The 20,032-nt window shown below is 44.4% G+C and overlaps 1 protein-coding gene across 4 annotated transcripts in view; it reads right to left on the minus strand.

Moving 5' to 3' along the window:
• rasl10b (RAS like family 10 member B) overlaps positions 1-20,032 on the minus strand; it is an 84,530-nt gene that overhangs the window by 60,701 nt on the left and 3,797 nt on the right. For all 4 annotated transcript variants that reach the window (XM_078422331.1, XM_078422332.1, XM_078422334.1 and 1 more), the window contains one exon: positions 7,539-7,862. In XM_078422331.1, the coding sequence (XP_078278457.1) occupies positions 7,539-7,793 (255 nt within the window). In that variant the 5' untranslated portion in view covers positions 7,794-7,862. The remainder of the gene's footprint in view (positions 1-7,538; positions 7,863-20,032) is intronic.

Consider the following 20,032-nt stretch of genomic DNA (forward strand, 5'->3'; position numbering starts at 1 on the left):
TCAGGCAGAATTTGTGGATGGAAATGGACAGATGACATTTCAGGGCAGACACCTCTTCAGACTGATGCTGTTTGCCTCATTCAACTGGGCACTTTCCCAAGTGACTCGAACATGATCTCAGCATTAGAAGTATGGGGTGAGGGGGAGGGGTATTGTGGGGACCCTAACTCCCACCCTAACTCCCACCGCCCTTTACCTCACTCCCATCATGCCCACACCTTTACTCCTTTTGGTGCTCACTTGCTTGCAGACCTGAATCGCGACAGATCCATTCAGATACTTCGATGATTTTGTGCTCCATATTCTGCACTCTGCAATTATTATGACTGCCAACGCCATCTCCTCACACTGTCCTCATCCTAGTACAGAACTCACAAGCACTGAAGACGGCACCCTCAGGCAATACAATGGTGGAATCACAACCAAAATGGCCATTGACGCATTGTCTCATGGCCACACAGCACAGCCATCTGTGGGCACATGAATTACTAAGTATCTGGTTTTAATTTGAACCCTTAGAAGCTCGGCGAAGAGTATATATTAATGTTTTGAAAACAATACTGGCAGAAGGTAGACATACCCTACAAAGAGGGCCACGTAGTACACAAAACTACTGCCAACATATGAGTGAGTAATGCATATAACATCCCAAGACCCAGGATCATGGATAGAACAGGTTTAGAGAGATGTGAGCCACATGCAGGCAGGTGGGATTAGTGTAGATGGGCCAGTGTGGGCTGGTTGGTTGGACTGAAGGGCCTGTTTCCAAGCTGTAAGATCCCATGAGAGTTTGATTTATCTCTTAGGGTTAAAGGAATCAAGGGATATGGGGGAAAAAGCAGGAACGGGGTACTGATTTTAGATGATCAGCCGTGATCATATTGAATGGCGATGCTAGCTGAATGGGCCGATTGGCCTACGTCTGCACCTATTTTTATAGACAATAGGCAATAGGTGCAGGAGGAGGCCATTCGGCCCTTCGAGCCAGCACCGCCATTCAATGTGATCATGGCTGATCATTCTCAATCAGTACCCCATTCCTGCCTTCTCCCCATACCCCTATTTTTCTATGTTTTTATGACTCTATGACAAATGAATTCAAATCTTGTTATTCCGGTCATGAAGGAAGTGGTTGGTCAGGGTGTGTGTGATTTACAAGCTGAAGCTGCCACAACCTGTCACCTCCAGACTGAAGTCACCATCACCCAAAGGACAGTCTTACAGAACAACAATTACATGACCTGGAGATAATCGTTTCACTGCCTTCATCTTTGGACAATCAATCCAGTTGTCACACAAACAAGGCTAACTGCTGCTCTGTAAATCAGGAGCGTGGCTTCAAGCAACAACCTCATCTCTTGGTTGTAGATCAAAATGCTGGAGTAACTCAGCGGGACAGGCAGCATTTTCTGGAGAGAAGGAATGGATGACATTTCGGGTCGAGACCCTTCATCAGACCGACAATCTCATCTCTTGGTTGTAGATCAATAATTTCCTATTGTACTATATATTATCCAAGTGCAGTATCTTTGAGAGGCTGACACTTTGATGATTTTGTGCTCCATTCTGCACTATACAATTATTATGAAAAATTGGGGTAACACTCAGCAGGTCATGTAGCCTCTGTGCAAAGTGAAACGGAGTTAATGTTTCAAGTCAAAGACTTTGTCAGTTCTGAATTTTTAAAGTTTAAATCCAAAATGTTGAGTCTGCTTTTCTTCCCACAGATTCAGCCTGACCTGCTGAGTGTTTCCAGCATTTTCTGTTTTTATTTTATCTGCGACTGTTATCCTGAGCTTGAACCTAGTGCAACACTCTCTGATGCTTTCCCTGAGTCTGCACAAAAGGTCTAATCTCTATTATTCACTCTGTGCTTTTACCTAGCATCCAACTCTCTGAAGGCATCTCTGTGTTTCTCTGCTCTTCATAGTGAATCAGTCTTTGCTGGAATCCCCAGTGCTTGATATCAATTCTAGACATACACCATGTACCCAACTCTGTGCCAGAGGTTCTGAATCTATACCCAATAAACTGCTCTCCAATGCTAATCCTAATGCACCCAGCTGCATCATCATGGCACAGACGGAGGCCATTGAACCCACTGAGTGCATGCCATCTGTCTGCAGAACAATCCAACCAGTCCTGTTCACATACCCTGTTCTCATTATCCCTGCAAGTTATTTTCCCCTGTGTGGCTCTCCTCTGTTCATCTCTCACACCATCTTTAGTTCCCTGGTGACTATCGCTTGACGTGTAAGAAAGGTCATCTATACGTTCTCAGGAGTCTCTTGCTTAAAACCTTAACCGTTATCTCCTGGTCCTGGTTGTTTCAATTTACAGCGTTTTTCTTTGCAACATCCATCACATTGTTCTGCACTTCTGTCAAAGATCTCCTCAACCTCCTGTTTCTAGAAAGGAAAAATAGAGCGAACTGCATGTGACACATTTCTCATCAAAACAGCCTGGTCCTTCTTGGTAAAGAAACAACGAGTCTCTTCATAGATGCCAATTCCGGTGGACTTCAGGACAGCCAAAAGTTGTGGAATCCTTTCAGTTTCTTTACGCTGTGCGTTGACAGGTTGCCTGTGAGCCAGTCTAGCAGGATCCTTGAGAAGTTCAACACTGTTTTACCTGTGGCAATGGTCCTATTCACATTCATGTTTTGAGCTCATGTTGATGGAGAAAATAGAGTAGACCAACCAGTGGCAGGATGGAATACTTCAAAGACCTCCCTATCTATGATTCCTACCTTGCAGCAACGTTTGCAGGCTGGACAATGCAATTCCCGATGGACAAGATGTCACGAGGGCTACATCCCAACTAAGTAAAAATAACAAGACTCAATAGTGCTGAGCTCTGAAACCACAATCTCACTGTCTGAATCTGGGAAGAGGAGGGAACACCTAGGAACCTCAGAGATGCCATAATAACCATCATTCAAGAACAAAGGCAAGTTTGGCTATGGTAACTAGAAAGAGGCTTCTGTGCTGTTTGTCACAGGGAAGAACACAGGGGGTTCTCCTCATCTGCTGCCCATCAGCGGCTGAAGAGCTCTCTCCCATTAATTGAAATCCATGCACAGTGGACATGACAACTCTCAGAAACTTTCAGATAGCTGCATTAGTCACTATTTCTGCCCTTCCTCAACCTCATTACTGCCGTCAACTGCATCAATCAGGCAGGAATGCAGAGCCTTCTCATTAAGTACACGTCCATTTTGTTTTTGCTACAAGATGGCACGCAAACTATAATAAGAGCCAACATATATGCAACAGAACCATTGCCAGTGAAGACCAAGGACAAACAACCTTCCTTGATCTTATCTTAATCTTTCTCGCTGTAAAGTTGCACCTCGTTTCCAACAAAGCTTCCCACAGGAATGGAGCTAATCTTCAGTATTAAATGGGAACTGTTCAACCTTGACTGAGGTCACCTCAATATTAGCAGTCAAGCTGCGATTTGCAGGCCACTCATACGAGCTCAAATATATCATCGACTCCTTCACCAGGCGTTACATACAACCTTGGCAAGACTAAGGTCCTTTAACAAACTCCCCCTACTGCACCAAACTGCCCTCCAAACTGAGACTGAGTCTGTACCCAGAACCCATCCTCTCACAGTTTTTCTGAGTCCATACCCAGTATCCACACTCCAACAGTGTTATTGAGTCTGTGCCTTGCACCCACTCCAACAGTGTTATTGAGTCTGTGCCTTGCACCCACTCCAACCGTGTTATTGAGTCTGTGCCTTGCACCCACTCCAACAGTGTTAGTGAGTCTGTGCCTGGCACCCACTCCAACAGTGTTATTGAGTCTGTGCCTTGCACCCACTCCAACAGTGTTAGTGAGCCTATTGCCTGCACTCACTCCAACCGTGTTACTGAATCTGTGGCTTATGCCCAACCTCTAACAATATTCCAGTCCGTGCCCACACTTTCACTCACCATTATTGTTATTGTGCATTTCCCTATTCACCCACAGTGTTACTGAGCCAGTGCCCCTTTCTACATTCTCCAATGCTGACTGTAAGGACAATGACTCACTTCCTGTCTTTGCATCTGGTAAATTTACGATCTTCCTCAACATCTTCTACTGTTGTTCCCCTCTGCTGGGTCAGAAGTTCATGGTGACTATGCTCTCCTAAAACACTCCAGGGCGTTGATCTTTCATTTCCAATGGATGTTCTACTTATATTGAATCAGCTGCCATTCTGTTCATACTGGTCATATTTCAGAAGGTGATCCGATATCAGACCCTTTTGTGATTGCCGAAGGGGCTTCAATGCATAGTGGGGCACCTATGGTGTGCAATCTCTCGGCTACGGCACAAGGCGTCTCTCCACAGGCCACGGACTGGGGCCAACTCACTGGGTTTGTACTCATGGACCTCTGCACATATTTCCCTCCACCCCACACAGCTACAGCAGAGAGAGTAGGTGAGGACATCTCACACCACCTGCCTCCTCTTGCCCACATTTGACATCAAATTGTTCTTTTTGTTTGCAAGAGTGGACGAGGGACCTCCTCCTCCTCATTGCCACTAACTCCCCTGCCCTCTCCTCAGCTGGTGAGGGTGGTGGGTGTATGGAACAAGCTGCCAGAGGAGGTAGTTATGGCAGGGACTATCCCAACATTTATGGAACAGTTAGACATGGATAGGACAGGTCTGGAGGGATATGGATCAAATATGGGCAGGTGGGAGTAGTGTAACTAGGACATGTTGGCCAGTGTGGGCAAGTTGGGCTGAAGGGCCTGTTTCCACACTGTATTCCTCTTTGACTATGACTCAATGACTCTATAACAAAGGACAACCCACATAACCTTCCTTCACCAATCTACCGATGGTTGATGCTTCTGTGCATGATGACGTTGTCCTTGTGGGGAAAAAAAGTCCCGTCTATATACCATGAAGATCAGTGCATCATCGGGAGCTCTGGTGTTATTGATGTCCATGGGTAACAAGGGAAATGCACTCCACTGGTTAGAGTGGGGGTACAATATCTGCTGTTGATTACAACATGCTCAATACCATTTCCAAATTCTCTGTATATAAATAGCTCATGAGAGATGCAACATTTTCAACATTCACACACCTGGCACCACTTGACTTGGAATGTATCATCGTCCCTCATGAGCACCGGATCTGTCTGTAAGATTTCCACTCAAAATGCCTCTGGGAATAGTTTCAGCACAGACTGATGCAGTTTTAAAAGAATATCTGGCCATCATCTTCTTGAGAGCAAATAGGATTAGACAATAAACTTTGGTCGTACCATTGATATCCACTTTCCATTCAAAAGTACAACAATGTGTAACGCTTTGTTGCCAATCTATGTACAATATAGCAACTAATTGAACAATGGCCGTGCAATGTGACAATCTGTACGCTCAACAAACACATCCTAATGACAATCTCATTATTAGCAAAATGTCTTTGTTTGATTTTGTGGGAGGGAAAAAAATCCCAGAGTCTGTAAAAAATTCAAAGCAGAGATTGCCAGCTGTTTCTGGTCCATTTGATACACAAGGGGGGGTTTTAATATGTAACCATATCTCCAAGCTATGCTCCTGCAACATGGGCCTTTCTAGGCGGCAGAATCCATGAGTCTATTTGACCTCCAGTGTGGAGATAGAACAGCATCTGTGTTCTCCCGTTTCTTTTTTTTTTTTTTAAATTTTTTTAACGCATATGTACAAATAATAATAAACGACAAACTGGTTATAGAATTCTTACATAGCTTCAATTTTTAAAGAAAAAATAAAGATGAAAAGAGACTGAAAAAAAAGACTATAAACTAATAGAGAGAAAGCAAAGAAAAAAGAGAATTATAAATATAAAGATTATGGGGATAGATCCGGGAGTTAATGAGTATAGTTGTACATCCAACCCTAAACTCAAGTTTTAACTTTAGTTTTAAATTAGAGCTGGACGTGAGGTTTCTGCACAATTTGGAGTATTTCTTGATCTAACCGTAATCTCAGGTTGATCGGGTCTAAGTGCCAGATATTCTTTGAGGAATCTTTACATGGAGATTTACCATTGCCCATTTTGCAAATGAATGTCATGGGAAGAGTAGTTGAGAATTACGTTCATTTTTACTTCAACACACCAGGGCCCAGTAAAACCTGAGGCAGTTAATTTTCCAAAAGGTCAATTTAAAATGGAAGTCAATGTTTGAATTTCTTTGGATTGTTAGCCCAACTGGAGTGAAGAATGTAATGATTAGACTTGTTTAAATGGAGACCTAGAAAATGAGTGCATGAGTGGCAACAATTTGTATTCAGTCCTTAAAAGTGTAATTTGGAAATATAGATATGATTTTTTTTAAATGACTATAAAGCCCTTGTAAAAACCCATCAGTGGGATGTTAGCCATGCAAGATATCTCTTCAATCACTTTTAACTGCCAACACTTACTCAGAACCACTGACAGGCAATAAATGCAACTTTGCCAGCGATGCCTACATCGCGGCAGTAAATTAGAAACAAGGGATTAATGAGGAATAAAGTTTAAGTTAGTCCACCATAACAAACATTACAGATAAAGATATCAAGAGCATTCAAGATATGCAATTCAATGACAAGCTGGTAGATTGATAATCCTACCATCTAGAGTCAGAGGATAATGAAACTGGGTAACACCAGAAAGCAGAATGAAAGGACATGGCAACTGAAAGTGCCTTCAAAGGTCATATGTTAACTGCTGAGTGTTTCCAGTGTTTTAATTTTTTTTAAATTTCAGATTTCCAGCATGTGCAGATTTTCGTGTTAAGATGAAGGAAAGGGATACCTGGTGAAAGCAGCGTAGGTTCACGAGGTTAATCCTTGGGATGGAGGGACTGTCATATGAGGAAAGTTTGGAAAGACTGGGCTTGTATTCACTGGAGTTTAGAAGGATGAGAGGGGATCTTATAGAGACGTATAAAATTATAAAAGGACTGGACAAGCTAGATGCAGGAAAAATGTTCCCAATGTTGGGGGAGTTCAGAACCAGGGGACACAGTCCAAGAATAAAGGGGAGGCCATTTAAAATTGAGGTGAGAAGAAACTTTTTCACCCAGAGTTGTGAATTTGTGGAATTCTCTGCCACAGAAGGCAATGGAGGCCAATTCATTGGATGAATTTAAAAGACAGTTAGATAGAGCTCTAGGGGCTAGTGGAATCAAGGGATATGGGAAGAAGTCAGGCACAGGTTACCGATTGTAGATGATCAGCCATGATCACAATGAATGGCGGTGCTGGCTTGAAGGGCCAAATGGCCTCCTCCTGCACCTATTTTCTATGGTTCTATGTTTCTAAAGCACGAGAAGGCAAATTAAAATAGTCCCAAGAAATGAAGAGGATGTGAAATAACAATGAGGCCAAAATACCTTCAATGTATGAACTCCTCTCAGCTAATGATTTTGCCATGAGTCAGAAAAACTGGGTACAAACTGGAATTGAATGCCCGCCGCTGGTTTGCAGAGGTCTCCCGCTCAGTAATCAGGGAATGATATCACTCTTGTGACCTGCGGAAGCTGTAAACAGCAGAGTAAATTACCTGCAGAGTGTTGACTGGGAAGGATGGAATGGGCGGGAAGTCCATTATCTGTAGGTCGTGCACATGCTGGTTCATGACCACTGCAGGCAGGTAGATGTGCCGTGCTTTTGTGGGCATGTAGTGGTCACTGTAATCGTTGTAGAGAAACTGGTGCACAATTGCTGATTTCCCAACCCCTTGCGCTCCAAGGATTGCTATTTTGAAAGTTGTCACCATGCCGTTGTAGGACACTTGGTGCAGGTAGGCTGAGGTCATGCATATTCCAGGAGCCGCCAGTCACATCCTCTCGAGAACCATGGTCACATAGTTCCAGATGGCCTGCTCCTGCAACAAGAAAGAGAGGCCATTCAACACACACCCACACGCGCACACATATTAAACGTGCTCCCACCGGTCGTTATTTACATGAAAAGAATTTGGAAAAAAATTGCAATGGATGCTTGCCTGTCACAGATCGAGAGGGTGTGGATTGAAACCGTGTGGAAGGATAAAGGTAGTTACTAGAGTCCTGGAAATTTAACTCCAGCAATAAGGATAATCCAGAATAAATAACCAGGGACAGAGATAGCAGTCAGGGAAGAGTACGATTGATTGGAGAAAGCCAGCATACATTTCTGAAAGGCATTCGTAAATTCATGGAGGATATTTGTCACAGAAGGAGGCCGTTTGCTGCCCGATCAACTCTCACCAGGTCTGCAGACCGACAGGTCATGGTATTTACAGTATACACCCAGGTGGAGTTTCATTTTGATGAAGGCTCTGGACTCTTACCATTCAGGCAATGAGTGACAAATCCTTCTATGATCTTGCCTCAAATCTTTCCACCAAATAGTTTAAAATCAATGGCCCTGTTTTTAGCCCCTCTACTAAGGGGATTAGTGCCTTCCTCTGAACTATGTCTGGGCCCCTCGTAATATTATTCAGTTTTATTGACATATTTTCCTCTGTTTCAAGAGAAAACATTCCCAGATAATCCAACCCTTCCTCTCAACTGCAAATTTTTAATCCTGGCGACATCCTGGTAAATCTCCATTCTTTCATCTCCAGTCCAATCCGATAAGAATAGTTTTCTATGGAGCATCGGTGGCTGAAGAGTGGCATGGACAGGATAGATAGTGGAATTATTTCTCACAAGATGGAAATGTCAAATACGAGATAGACACATGAGGAATTGCAGATGCTGGAACCTTGAGCTAATCACAAAGTGCTGCAGTAACTTCGCGGGTCAGGTATAATCTGTGAAGGGAATGAACAGGTGACGTTTCGGGTCAGACCTTTTTACAGACTGATAGTCGTAGGGGGAAGACGGTTGGTATAGAGAGGTGGGGGAAGGACAAAGCCTGGCAAGTGATAAATAGAGATAGACACAAAACGCTGGAGTAACTCAAGGGGTCAGGCTGCATCTCTGGAGAAAAGGAACAGGTGACGTTTCGGGTCGAGACCCTTCTTCAGATAAATGGATACAGGTGACGGTGGCTTGATTGGCAGATGGGGGGAATTAAGTGACAAAGGCTAGAGATGAAAAGGAGACAAAATAGTGGCAGGTAAACAGAGGAGAGAAATGTGAAGTCAGAGGGAGGGACATAGGTGGAAAGGGATGGGGCGGGGAAAAAAGTGGCAGGATGGTGGGAGAAATGGGAGCACACTGGGATGGGGGACACAAGAAAGGGAGAGGGAGTAGAGGGGTATTATTTAACATACGAGACAATATCGCTTTAAGTGACAGGAGTAAAGTTGAAAGGACGTTAGCATGGGAATTTCTTTTTACAGAGGGTGTGGTAGGTGCCTACAATGTTTAACAGGCATTTAGACAAGCGGGGAATTAAGGGATATAGACCACATGCACGTAGATGTGCAACTTAAATCCGCATAGTGTGTACATGTATAACACGGGAAGAAGGGCCTGCTTTATAGACAATAGACAATAGGTGCAGGAGTAGGCCATTCGGCCCTTCGAGCCAGCACCACCATTCAATGTGATCATGGCTGATCATTCTCAATCAGTACCCCGTTCCTGCCTTCTCCCCATATCCCCTGACTCCACTATCCTTAAGAGCTCTATCTAGCTCTCTCTTGAATGCATTCAGAGAATTGGCCTCCACTGCCTTCTGAGGCAGAGAATTTTATGCTGGACTATTCTATTGATATGTTCTATGTAATAAGGTGACCAGAACTGAACACAGTAATTGAAATATGATCCTGCTAACATTGTACACTGTTCCAACAAATATGTTCCTACTCTTCTCTTCAGCACCTGAGGTAATGAAAGAAAAGCATCCATATTGCCTTTTTAATCACAGTGTTGACCTTTCCCACTTGTTTTAAGGATCTATGAATGAACAGTGCAACGCCACTCTTATCCTCTTCCTCACTTCATGTCTGTGCATTCTTGCATTATCGCACATTTCCAAATGCGTCAGCTCTGGCTGAAATTCCATTTGTTACTTACCAGTCTCGCTGACCAGACCGTCCACATCTTCCTACTGTCGACAACATTCCAAACACTAAATAGCATAGGATTAATTCTTGTACGATCAGCAAAGGTCTCTCTCATGACCGAAACATGGAGGTCTCATTCATTAATATATCTTACCACAGCAAGGGACCAAACACTGAACCTTGTGAAATCCCATTGATTTGCAGTTTTCCTGTCACAAGCAAAAACACCCATCAATTGTTACCCTTTGCTTCCGACCGCTGGGCTAATTTTGGACTCTATTTGCCACTCCCCCATGGATCCTGTTTTTGCCTTGCCTGTCATGTAGGATCTGGCTCTATTTCATATAGTCCACATCAAAGGCACCAGCCTCTTTGACCTTCCTATTACCTCATGAAAAATTCAATCACATTAGTCAGACATGACCTTCTCACAACAAATCTATGCCAACTGTACCTGATTTACCTGTACCTTTCCGAGTAAAGATTTATAGCCTTCTTTATAATGCATTCCAATAAGTTACACCCGACTAAAATTAGACAAACCAACTTGGTTTAGCCCTTCTCTCCTTTATGCTTTACCATCTGTAAGGCAATTCAATACTCCCTTATGCACAGAGACCAGAACTACATTGTCAAAGCGACAGATATTTACAGCGTATTCTTCTTTTGTGTGTTCAATACTTTTTTATGCAACAACCCATTTCCTGCTAAGGCTGATTTTCAGATTTTCTCTTTGAACCTATGTAAGAACTGATTGTGGTAGAGTTTTTGATTAAGTAAAAGCATTGTGGAAGGAAATATAATTGTTCTGTTAGTCATGTATTCCCAAATAGTTTTGATGAAATACCACGTAATAGGCTTGTCTACAAGATTGAAGGTCATCGAATGAAAGAGGCTGCAGCAACATGGATGGAAAACTGGGTGAGAATAGGATATGGAGTAGAAGTGGGAGATAGTTTATTAAACAAAAGGGAAGTGTACTGTGGCATTTCCCAGGAGTTGTCCATTGGGTAATCCAGCATGTTCGGGAATTTGGTGGTTTAGTTTAGTTTAGAGATACAGCGCGGAAACAGCGCGGAAACAGGCCCTTCGGCCCTGCTAGTCCGCACCGACTAGCAATCCCCGCACACTAACACCACCCTACACACACAAGGGTAAATTTTACATTTACACCAAGCCAATAAACCTACACGTCTTTGGAGTGTGGGAGGAAACCGAGTATCTCGGAGAAAACCCACGCAGTCACGGGGAGAACGTACAAACTCCGTACAGTCAGGATCAAACCCGGTCTCTGGAAGGCAGTAGCTCAACCACTGCACCACCATGCCGCCCGTGTTGGACGAGGAAGTTGTCCAGACTATTGAATGTTCTTCCAAACACACGTTTATTACACTTTTTAACATGTCACATTGTGGTATAATAGACAATAGACAATAGACAATAGGTGCAGGAGTAGGCCATTCGGCCCTTCGAGCCAGCACCGCCATTCAATGTGATCATGGCTGATCATTCTCAATCAGTACCCCGTTCCTGCCTTCTCCCCATACCCCCTGACTCCGCTATCCTTAAGAGCTCTATCTAGCTCTCTCTTGAATGTATTCAGAGAATTGGCCTCCACTGCCCTCTGAGGCAGAGAATTCCACAGATTCACAACTCTCTGACTAAAAAAGGTTTTCCTCATCTCTGTTCTAATAAAAACATCCTGCGAATGCAGTGCACACTGATGACTGTGGAAAGCAACCGATCACAGATCTCCAGACAGAATATCACCCCTCCATTGCGACCATCTGCTTTCTATAACCAAGTTAATTTTGAATCCAAGTTACCAACTCACCGTGGACTCCATGTGACCTAAATCTTGAGCAGACTATCATGGGGGGGCTTTGTCAAATGTTTTACTGAAGTCCATGGAGACAACATCCACTGCCGTACCCCCTTTAATCATTTTTGTTGTCACGTCAAAAAACTCAATCAATTTGTGAGACATGACCTCCCCTGCACAAAGCTATGCTCACTGTCCCTAACAAGTCTACACAATACAATACAATACAATACAATATATCTTTATTGTCATTGTACCCAGGGGTACAACGAGATTGGGAATGCGCCTCCCATACGATGCAATAATTTAGGTAATTTAGACAGCAGCAACCCAACGAAACGAAACAGTTGTAACAGTTTTGGACAGGGTAAAGTGCAAGTTGATCTATGTAGGCAAATCCTACCCTGGGAATTGTCCTCAATAATTTCCCTACCACTGATGTAAGGCTCAGTGGACTATCAATTTCATAGATTAACCTGATTTTCATTGAACCCTGTATGGGAAGTATATCTAGCTTTGGGTAAAGGGACCAGAACAGTACAGTGCACCAAATGTGTGCTATCATTAATACCCTTTATATATAAAAGGCTTCATTTGTATATAAAAAGTTTCAGTTGTTTTATGAACTCACAATTTGCGATAAAAACTGACATGACATTTATGTTCAAGAATTTCAAGATCTCTGAAATCTGTATACTAAAACTCTCGTTTGTTCGTTTGTTCCTGAACTACAGCCAAAACAGGACACGATAGCATGACAATTGTAGGCCCACCTTACTCACCGTCGTCCCGTGGTCCTATGGAAGAAGTTTCATTGTAATCAGTGTTATATTTTTAACGTTATTCACATTTTAAAGTTTAAAAAAACGCGCATGCGCAGTTGGGGCTCCGTTGATCTGGTACTTACGTAAGATGGCTGTCACATCCGCGAGAGGGGGTGTGAAGGGGGGAGTGGGGGAGAGGGGAGTGGGGGAGAAGGGAGTGGGGGAGAAGAGGGTGCTGCACCAATGAGGAGGCAACCCTTGGGGTGAGGGGGGAGAGGGGGAGGGGGGTGATGGAGAGGGGGGAGGAGGGGAAGGGGAGAGGGAGAGAGGGGAGGGGGTAGGGCGGAGGGGGGTAGGCAGAGGGAGGGGAAGGGATTGAGGGAGGGAGGGGGAGGGGGAGGGGGAGGGGGAGGGGGGAGGGGGAGGGGGAGGGGGGAGGGGTGAGGGGGAGGGGTAAGGGGGGAGGGAGGGGAAGGGGGCGAGGGGGGAGGGAGAGGGGGGGCTTGGGGGGGAGAGGGGAGGGGAGGGAGGAGTGGGGGCAGAGAGGGTGCTGCACCAATGAGTGGTTTGGGCCCAATGGGTCCACTTGGTCGTCTTTTATAAATTGTTCTATTTTTCATTTACCTGCATTAAACTCCATCTGGCATCATCTGCTCATTGAGTTCACTGGTCCATTTCACTTTGCAATCCCTTGCTAAAACCTTTTTCTTCCCCAACTAGCAAACCCTCCCTCCGTCCCTCCCAACCCTTCCACCACAAAAGCCGCTAAGGATAATAAGCTTGGCAAGCGGCAGAAAACATCACTTACTAAAATCTGATTTGGTATCAAACGACAGACTACAGATATAATCTGGATAGCTGCCAGCAAATTTTAAGCCAATAATTTAGTCAAGGATATAATTTGATAAACACAAACCACTTGTGGTTCATGATATATCAGTTGATTCTTTGATTGGATTACTTATTTGCAAATCATCAGTCACCTTATAACCCCAACTAGACCTTGCATTCCATGTATTTCTAAAGCATTGTGTTGAAGCAGCATTTCACAACCTTTCAGCAAGTTTGCAACTTGTACTGCAAATCTATGGGTTCAAACATGTTGACAGAATGGTGCACTGTTTGAAGTATGTTTTTAATCTGTGTAATTTAACTTTAATTGGATTTTGGGCTATCCTGATCAGAAACAGGGGAACTGAGAATTTGCACAATTCTGCTGTTCTGCTTCCAGTCACAATATTAAAAATAAAAGCCTGCTTCCACCTTCATGAAACGTGAGTATTGTTGGTGATTGTCGACTCTTTGGCATACTGCACTTCCACTACGTAATGGGATTGCCTGGAAATTGTTCAGAAGCCTTGACTAACACGAGTAGAAATGGATGGGCCCATTCGGTTGCTCAGAATCACAGCCCTCTTTTATCAGGGGGACAACAGCCATGGTGGTCATGGGGAAATCTTCAGGAAAGTCCACAGCGACCTCCTAACTGGAAGAATGAGAAGGCCTGCGGAGGAAGACTGAATGGACACAATTCTTCACTGAGCATTTCTAAATATTCTCCACTCAGGTTAAACTGACTGGCCTCTCATTGCCAACTTGTGCTCGTGTCCCTTTCTCAGTCGAAGCGTAAAATTCTTCATCCAGTCCTCTGTCACCCCTTTATCGTGGCGGACTGGAAGGTTATGACACACTTTCTCTGCGGGGGTGTCCAGAACGAGAGGGTCTCAAGTTATAGGGGAAGAGAGTTCGGAGAATTCCTTTTACTTGGAGGGTGTTGAACCTGTGGAATTCACGCAGTGCAGTCATGGGCAAATTGCTTGAAAACTTTTGCAAAAGAGATAGAAACATTTCTAGGCACAAAAGGTGCTGAGGGGAATGGGGGGGTATGTGGGAATGTGGTATCGTGATAACTGATGAGGCATGGTTGTATTGGATGGCAGAGCAGTCTCAGAGAATGAGAAAAACTACCTCTGCTCCTATATTTCTGTTATATTTAGCATCTCATTCCAGCTACAGATGGGAGGCACCAACAAAGTCTGGACTTGCCTCTCCAGATCAGTGTTATCACAAAATGCTGGAGTAACTCAGCGGGTCAGGCAGCATCTCAGGAGAGAAGGAATGGGCGATGTTTTGGGTCGAGCCTCTTCTCCAGATCAGTGTACCCATGTCCCAGTGAGGAAGGAAGTGTCGAAGTCTCAGGAAGGGAACACTTGGGGAAGAGCGAGCATCGTATGTAAGTTACTGATGGAAAGGGATACAGAACTGTAGGATAGACACAGAGCTGGAGTAACTCAACGGGTCAGGCAGCATCTCTGGAGAAAAAGAATGGGTGATGTTTTAGAGTCGGGACCCTTCTTCAGACTGAAAGTATATGGGAGGGAACTTCAATGTTCTGGCCTTTACTTCCCTCCAGTTCACTCCCCTATAAGTTCAATCTGAAGAAGGGTCTCGGTCCAAAATGTCACCCATCCTATCTCTTCAGAGATGCTGCCTGACCCGCTGAGTTACTCCAGCACTTTGTGTCTATCTTAGGTATATACCAGCATCTACAGTTCCTTTCCACACAGAACTTCAGGAGGACGGCCTGTGAAATGATATCTGTTGTCATGTGGAGAATGACTCCACAGCATCTAATCCCGGTGAACGGAAATCAAAGGTGGGCAGGCAACAGTGAGCCTGGCTACATTGAAAGAGGTGGTGGCATGGGAACGGTATGGCCATAAGGTGGGCCAAGCGAAAGGGTTCCTCGGATGGCAAAAGAGAGAGAGAGAGAGTAAAGTGAAGCAGAGAAAGCAGGCGGTCGATGCAAATCACATTTATTGTTCCAAATGAGAACCGGTTAAATATAAAGGCTCTGAAAGGAAGTGAAAAATGAGATAACAAGAGTGCAGCCAGCAAATGAGAATAGACATTCAGCTATCGTGAGTCAAATGCTGAATCAGTCTGACTCAATTATGTGATGAGTTAATCAAAATGATGAGAGTTTGTGGCATTGTCATGATTATGGATATGCACAAGGCTTCTGATAGAGGCAGATTAACAACATAGAATTCCATGGAATAATAATGTTAGCAGCAAAATAGATTCTAATCTATTTTAATCTATTCTAATCTAGGACATCAGTCTGAGGAAGGGTCTCGACCCGAAATCTCATAGGACCGAGATGAGAAAACATTTCTTCACACAGAGAGTGGTGAGTCTGTGGAATTCTCTGCCACAGAAGGTAGTTGAGGCCAGTTCATTGGCTATATTTAAGAGGGAGTTAGACGTGGCCCTTGTGGCTAAAGGGATCAGGGGGTATGGAGAGACGGCAGGTACAGGTTACTGAGCTGGATGATCAGCCATGATCATATTGAATGGCGGTGCAGGCTCGAAGGGCCGAATGGCCTACTCCTGCACCTATTTTCTATGTTTCTATGTTTCTATGAAACGTCACCCATACCTTCTCTCCCGAGATTCTGCCTGACCCACTGAGTTACTCCAGCATTTTGTGCCTGCCTTCGATTTAAACCAGCACCTGCAGTTTTTTTTTTCCTAGATTTTAAATTGGCTTGGATACAGAAAGCAGAGAGGAGATGTGTAGCTAAGGTCCAAGCAAGTGCCTTGGGCTGTGCCTTTGATTTGTCGGAAGTGAGAGATGTCAAAAGAGAAGTTGTTCAGGGTAAGAATAAGAACAGCCAGGTGCATGTTTTCTTGAAAATCGAGAACATTTCAAATGTCCAGGAACACCTATTGTAGCGACCTCAACATCCACACCTCCCTGATTTGCCCATCCCTCCACAATCATCCCTCCCTAGCACTATCCTCTGCAACCGCTGGATGTGGAACACTTCATAAGATCATAAAGTTCATAAATGATAGGAGCAGAATTAGGTCATTCGGCCCATCAAGTCTACTCCGCCATTCAATCATAGCTGATCTATCTCTCCCTCCAAACCCCATTCTCCTGCCTTCTCTCCATGACCTCCAGCACCGGTATTAATCAAGAATCTATCTATCTATGCCTTAAATATATCCACTGACTTTGCCTTCTGTGGCAAAGAATTCCACAGATTCACCACCCTCTGACTAAAGAAATTCCTCCTCATCTCCTTTCTAAAAGAACATCCTTTAATTCTGAGACTATGATCTCTAGTCCTAGTCCGGGCGGCACGGTAGCGCAGCGGTAGAGTTGCTGCTTTACAGCGAATGCAGCGCCGGAGACACAGGTTCGATCCTGACTACGGGTGCTGCACTGTAAGGAGTTTGTACGTTCTCCCCGTGACCTGCGTGGGTTTTCTCCGAGATCTTCGGTTTCCTCCCACACTCCAAAGACGTACAGGTATGTAGGTTAATTGGCTGGGTAAATGTAAAAATTGTCCCTAGTGGGTGTAGGATAGTGTTAATGTACGGGGATCACTGGGCGGCACGGACTTGGAGGGCCGAAAAGGCCTGTTTCCGGCTGTAGATATATGATATGATATGATATGATATGATTCTCCCACTGGTGGAAACATCCTCTCCACATCCACTCTATCCAAACCTTTCACTATTCTGTATGTTTCAATGAGGTCCTCCCTCCAACGAGTACAGACCCAGTGTGTCAAACGCTCATCATATGTTAACCTACTCATACCTGGGATCATTCTTGTAAACCTCCTCTGGACCCTCTCCAGAGCCAACACATCCTTCCTCAGATATGGTGCCCAAAATTGCTCACAATATTCCAAATGTTGCCTGACAAGCACCTTATAGAGTCTCAGTATACGCCCTAAAGAAAGCGTATACGCCCTAAAGAAACCCTAAAAACCCTCTACCGATTCGACTTGCAGATTAACGTTTTGAGAATCCTGCACCTGTAGTCCCAAATCCATTTGCACGTCCGATTTTTGGATTCTCTTCCCATTTAGAAAATAATCTACGCTTTTTTTCCTACTACCAAAATGAATGACTACACACTTTGCTACACTATATTCCATCTGCCACTTCTCTGCCCACTCTCCCAACCTGTCCAGGTCCTTCTGCGGAGTCCCTGCTTTCTCTACGCTACCTGCCCCTCCACTTATTTTCGTATCATCCACCCCTACACCTCCTCCCTCACCACCATCGATTGACCTAAACAACCTTTCCTGGTGAGGCAAAGATTCATGTGCACCTCCTCCAACCTCATCGACTGCATATGATGCTCCTGACGTGGCAGCCTTTATTTCAGCGAAACCATGCATTGACTAGGCAACCAATTTGTAGTGCACCTGTAGTCTGTCCGCAATGCCATCCCCAAGCACCTGAGTACATGTCATTTCCATTCCTCTTCCCATTCCCACACAGACCAGGCCAACTAGAGAAGCAGCACCTCAAATTCTGCCTAGGTAGCGTACAACTGTCTGGTATGAACGTTGAATTTTCCAATTTCACACACCGCCCCATTCCATTCATCTACAGCTTGCACATTTCCCCACAGTTTTCCCTCACCCCATCTGATTCTGCTTCCATTTGCCCTTCATCTTTATTCCTAAATGGTTCCTATTATCATCTTTTTTACTTATCAGTTTCCAGCCTTTGTGTTCGAGCTTATCACCCTTCTAGCTGGCTCCACCTTATCTTCACCCTCCCCTTCCCCATCTGGCTCCATCTGCTATTTGTTTTTGTCCGCCTCCATCTACCATCCACCTGCCTTGTTTCACAACCCACACACACTGGGGACAATTTACAATCACACCCAGCCAATTCACCCACAAAGGCAGCAGGCAGTGAAGAAAGCCAATGGAATGTTGGCCTTCATAACAAGAGGAGTTGAGTATAGGAGCAAAGAGGTCCTTCTGCAGTTGTACAGAGCCCTAGTGAGACCGCACCTGGAGTACTGTGTGCAGTTTTGGTCTCCAAATTTGAAGAAGGACGTTCTTGCTATTGAGGGCGTGCAGCGTAGGTTTACTAGGTTAATTCCCGGAATGGTGGGATTGTCATATGTTGAAAGACTGGAGCGGCTAGGCTTGTATACACTGGAATTTAGAAGGATGAGAGGAGATCTTATCGAAACGTATAAGATTATTAAGGGGTTGGACACGTTAGAGGCAGGAAACATGTTCCCAATGTTGGGGAAGTCCAGAACAAGAGGCCACAGTTTAAGAATAAGGGGTCGGCCATTTAGAACTGAGATGAGGAAAAACTGTTTCAGTCAGAGAGTTGTGAATCTGTGGAATTCTCTACCTCAGAAGGCAGTGGAGGCCAATTCTCTGAATGCATTCAAGAGAGAGCTAGATAGAGCTCTTAAGGATAGCGGAGTCAGGGGGTATGGGGAGAAGGCAGGAATGGGGTACTGATTGAGAATGATCAGCCATGATCACATTGAATGGCGGTGCTGGCTCGAAGGGCCGAATGGCCTCCTCCTGCGTCTATTGTCTATTGTCTAACCTGTCTCCTCACCTATCTGCTTCATTTGCCTACCATTCTCCATCCTTCCTCAGTTTACTAATCCACTCCTGGTCCCTCCATCACTTCTCCTTATGCTGGTTCTCTCCCCTCACCACTCTGTCCAAACACAATGAACCTGAAGCAACAACAATTCCATCGCCCCCCCCCGCCCCCCCCCCCGCCCCCCGCCCCCCCCCCCCCCCGCCACCTCTCCCACAGATGCTGCTCATCCAGCTAGTTTCCTCCAACAGATTGTTTGTTGCTCCAGATTCCAGAATTTGCAGTTTCTTGTATCTCCATTAAACTCTTTCGTCTCGTGCAACCATGTTACAGTTATCATGGGACATTTTCCATTAATTTCAATATTAAGCACCAAATCTAGTTCAAATATTATTGTGAAACTTTGAACCTGATTTCTATACCCGATGCATTGAAAGATAATCCAAACACAATGATCCTGAGCAAATGTTATTGTCAATCATAGCTGAATGCAGACATCTCTCTCTGACTATGTACATAAATATCTACTGAACCTTTGGTCCGTACCCAGCAGAAGTACATTGGCATGTTTGAAAAGAACCATTGGAAATTAACTTGTAGAACTCTGCACAGTCAGCTGTTATAAGCCATAGACACATTCATTAAATATATTTGCAACAAATCTTTCACATTATGGGTACATGAATAACTAAATCTCTTGTGGACAAGACAGCAATAAATCCAATGGGTAATTCAGAAGTAACCCTTTTTCCCAAGAGTATGCTGAGTATATGAACCATGCATCACGTGAATGAATAGTTTAGATGCATTTAAGTATATGAGGGTGAAACAACTATTGGATGATTGATATAAATAGGAGGAGGTTAGTGCACAGTACATACATATTTGGATGAATAGTTTGAAATAGATGGTTAAACAGATTTTGACCCCCAACAGAGGCACTCTGGAGGTATAAAATGAGGAGTTTGTCTGGCGAGTTGGTTTGCTGCTGAATAAATGTCACCACTTAATGCTTCACTGTCTAGACTTGCACCTTAACACCATGCTCAGTCGTAATCATTTTCAATGATTGAGGACGT

Source organism: Rhinoraja longicauda, chromosome 26 (genome assembly GCF_053455715.1).
Source record: "Rhinoraja longicauda isolate Sanriku21f chromosome 26, sRhiLon1.1, whole genome shotgun sequence".
Classification (NCBI taxonomy): Eukaryota; Metazoa; Chordata; class Chondrichthyes; order Rajiformes; family Arhynchobatidae; genus Rhinoraja; species Rhinoraja longicauda.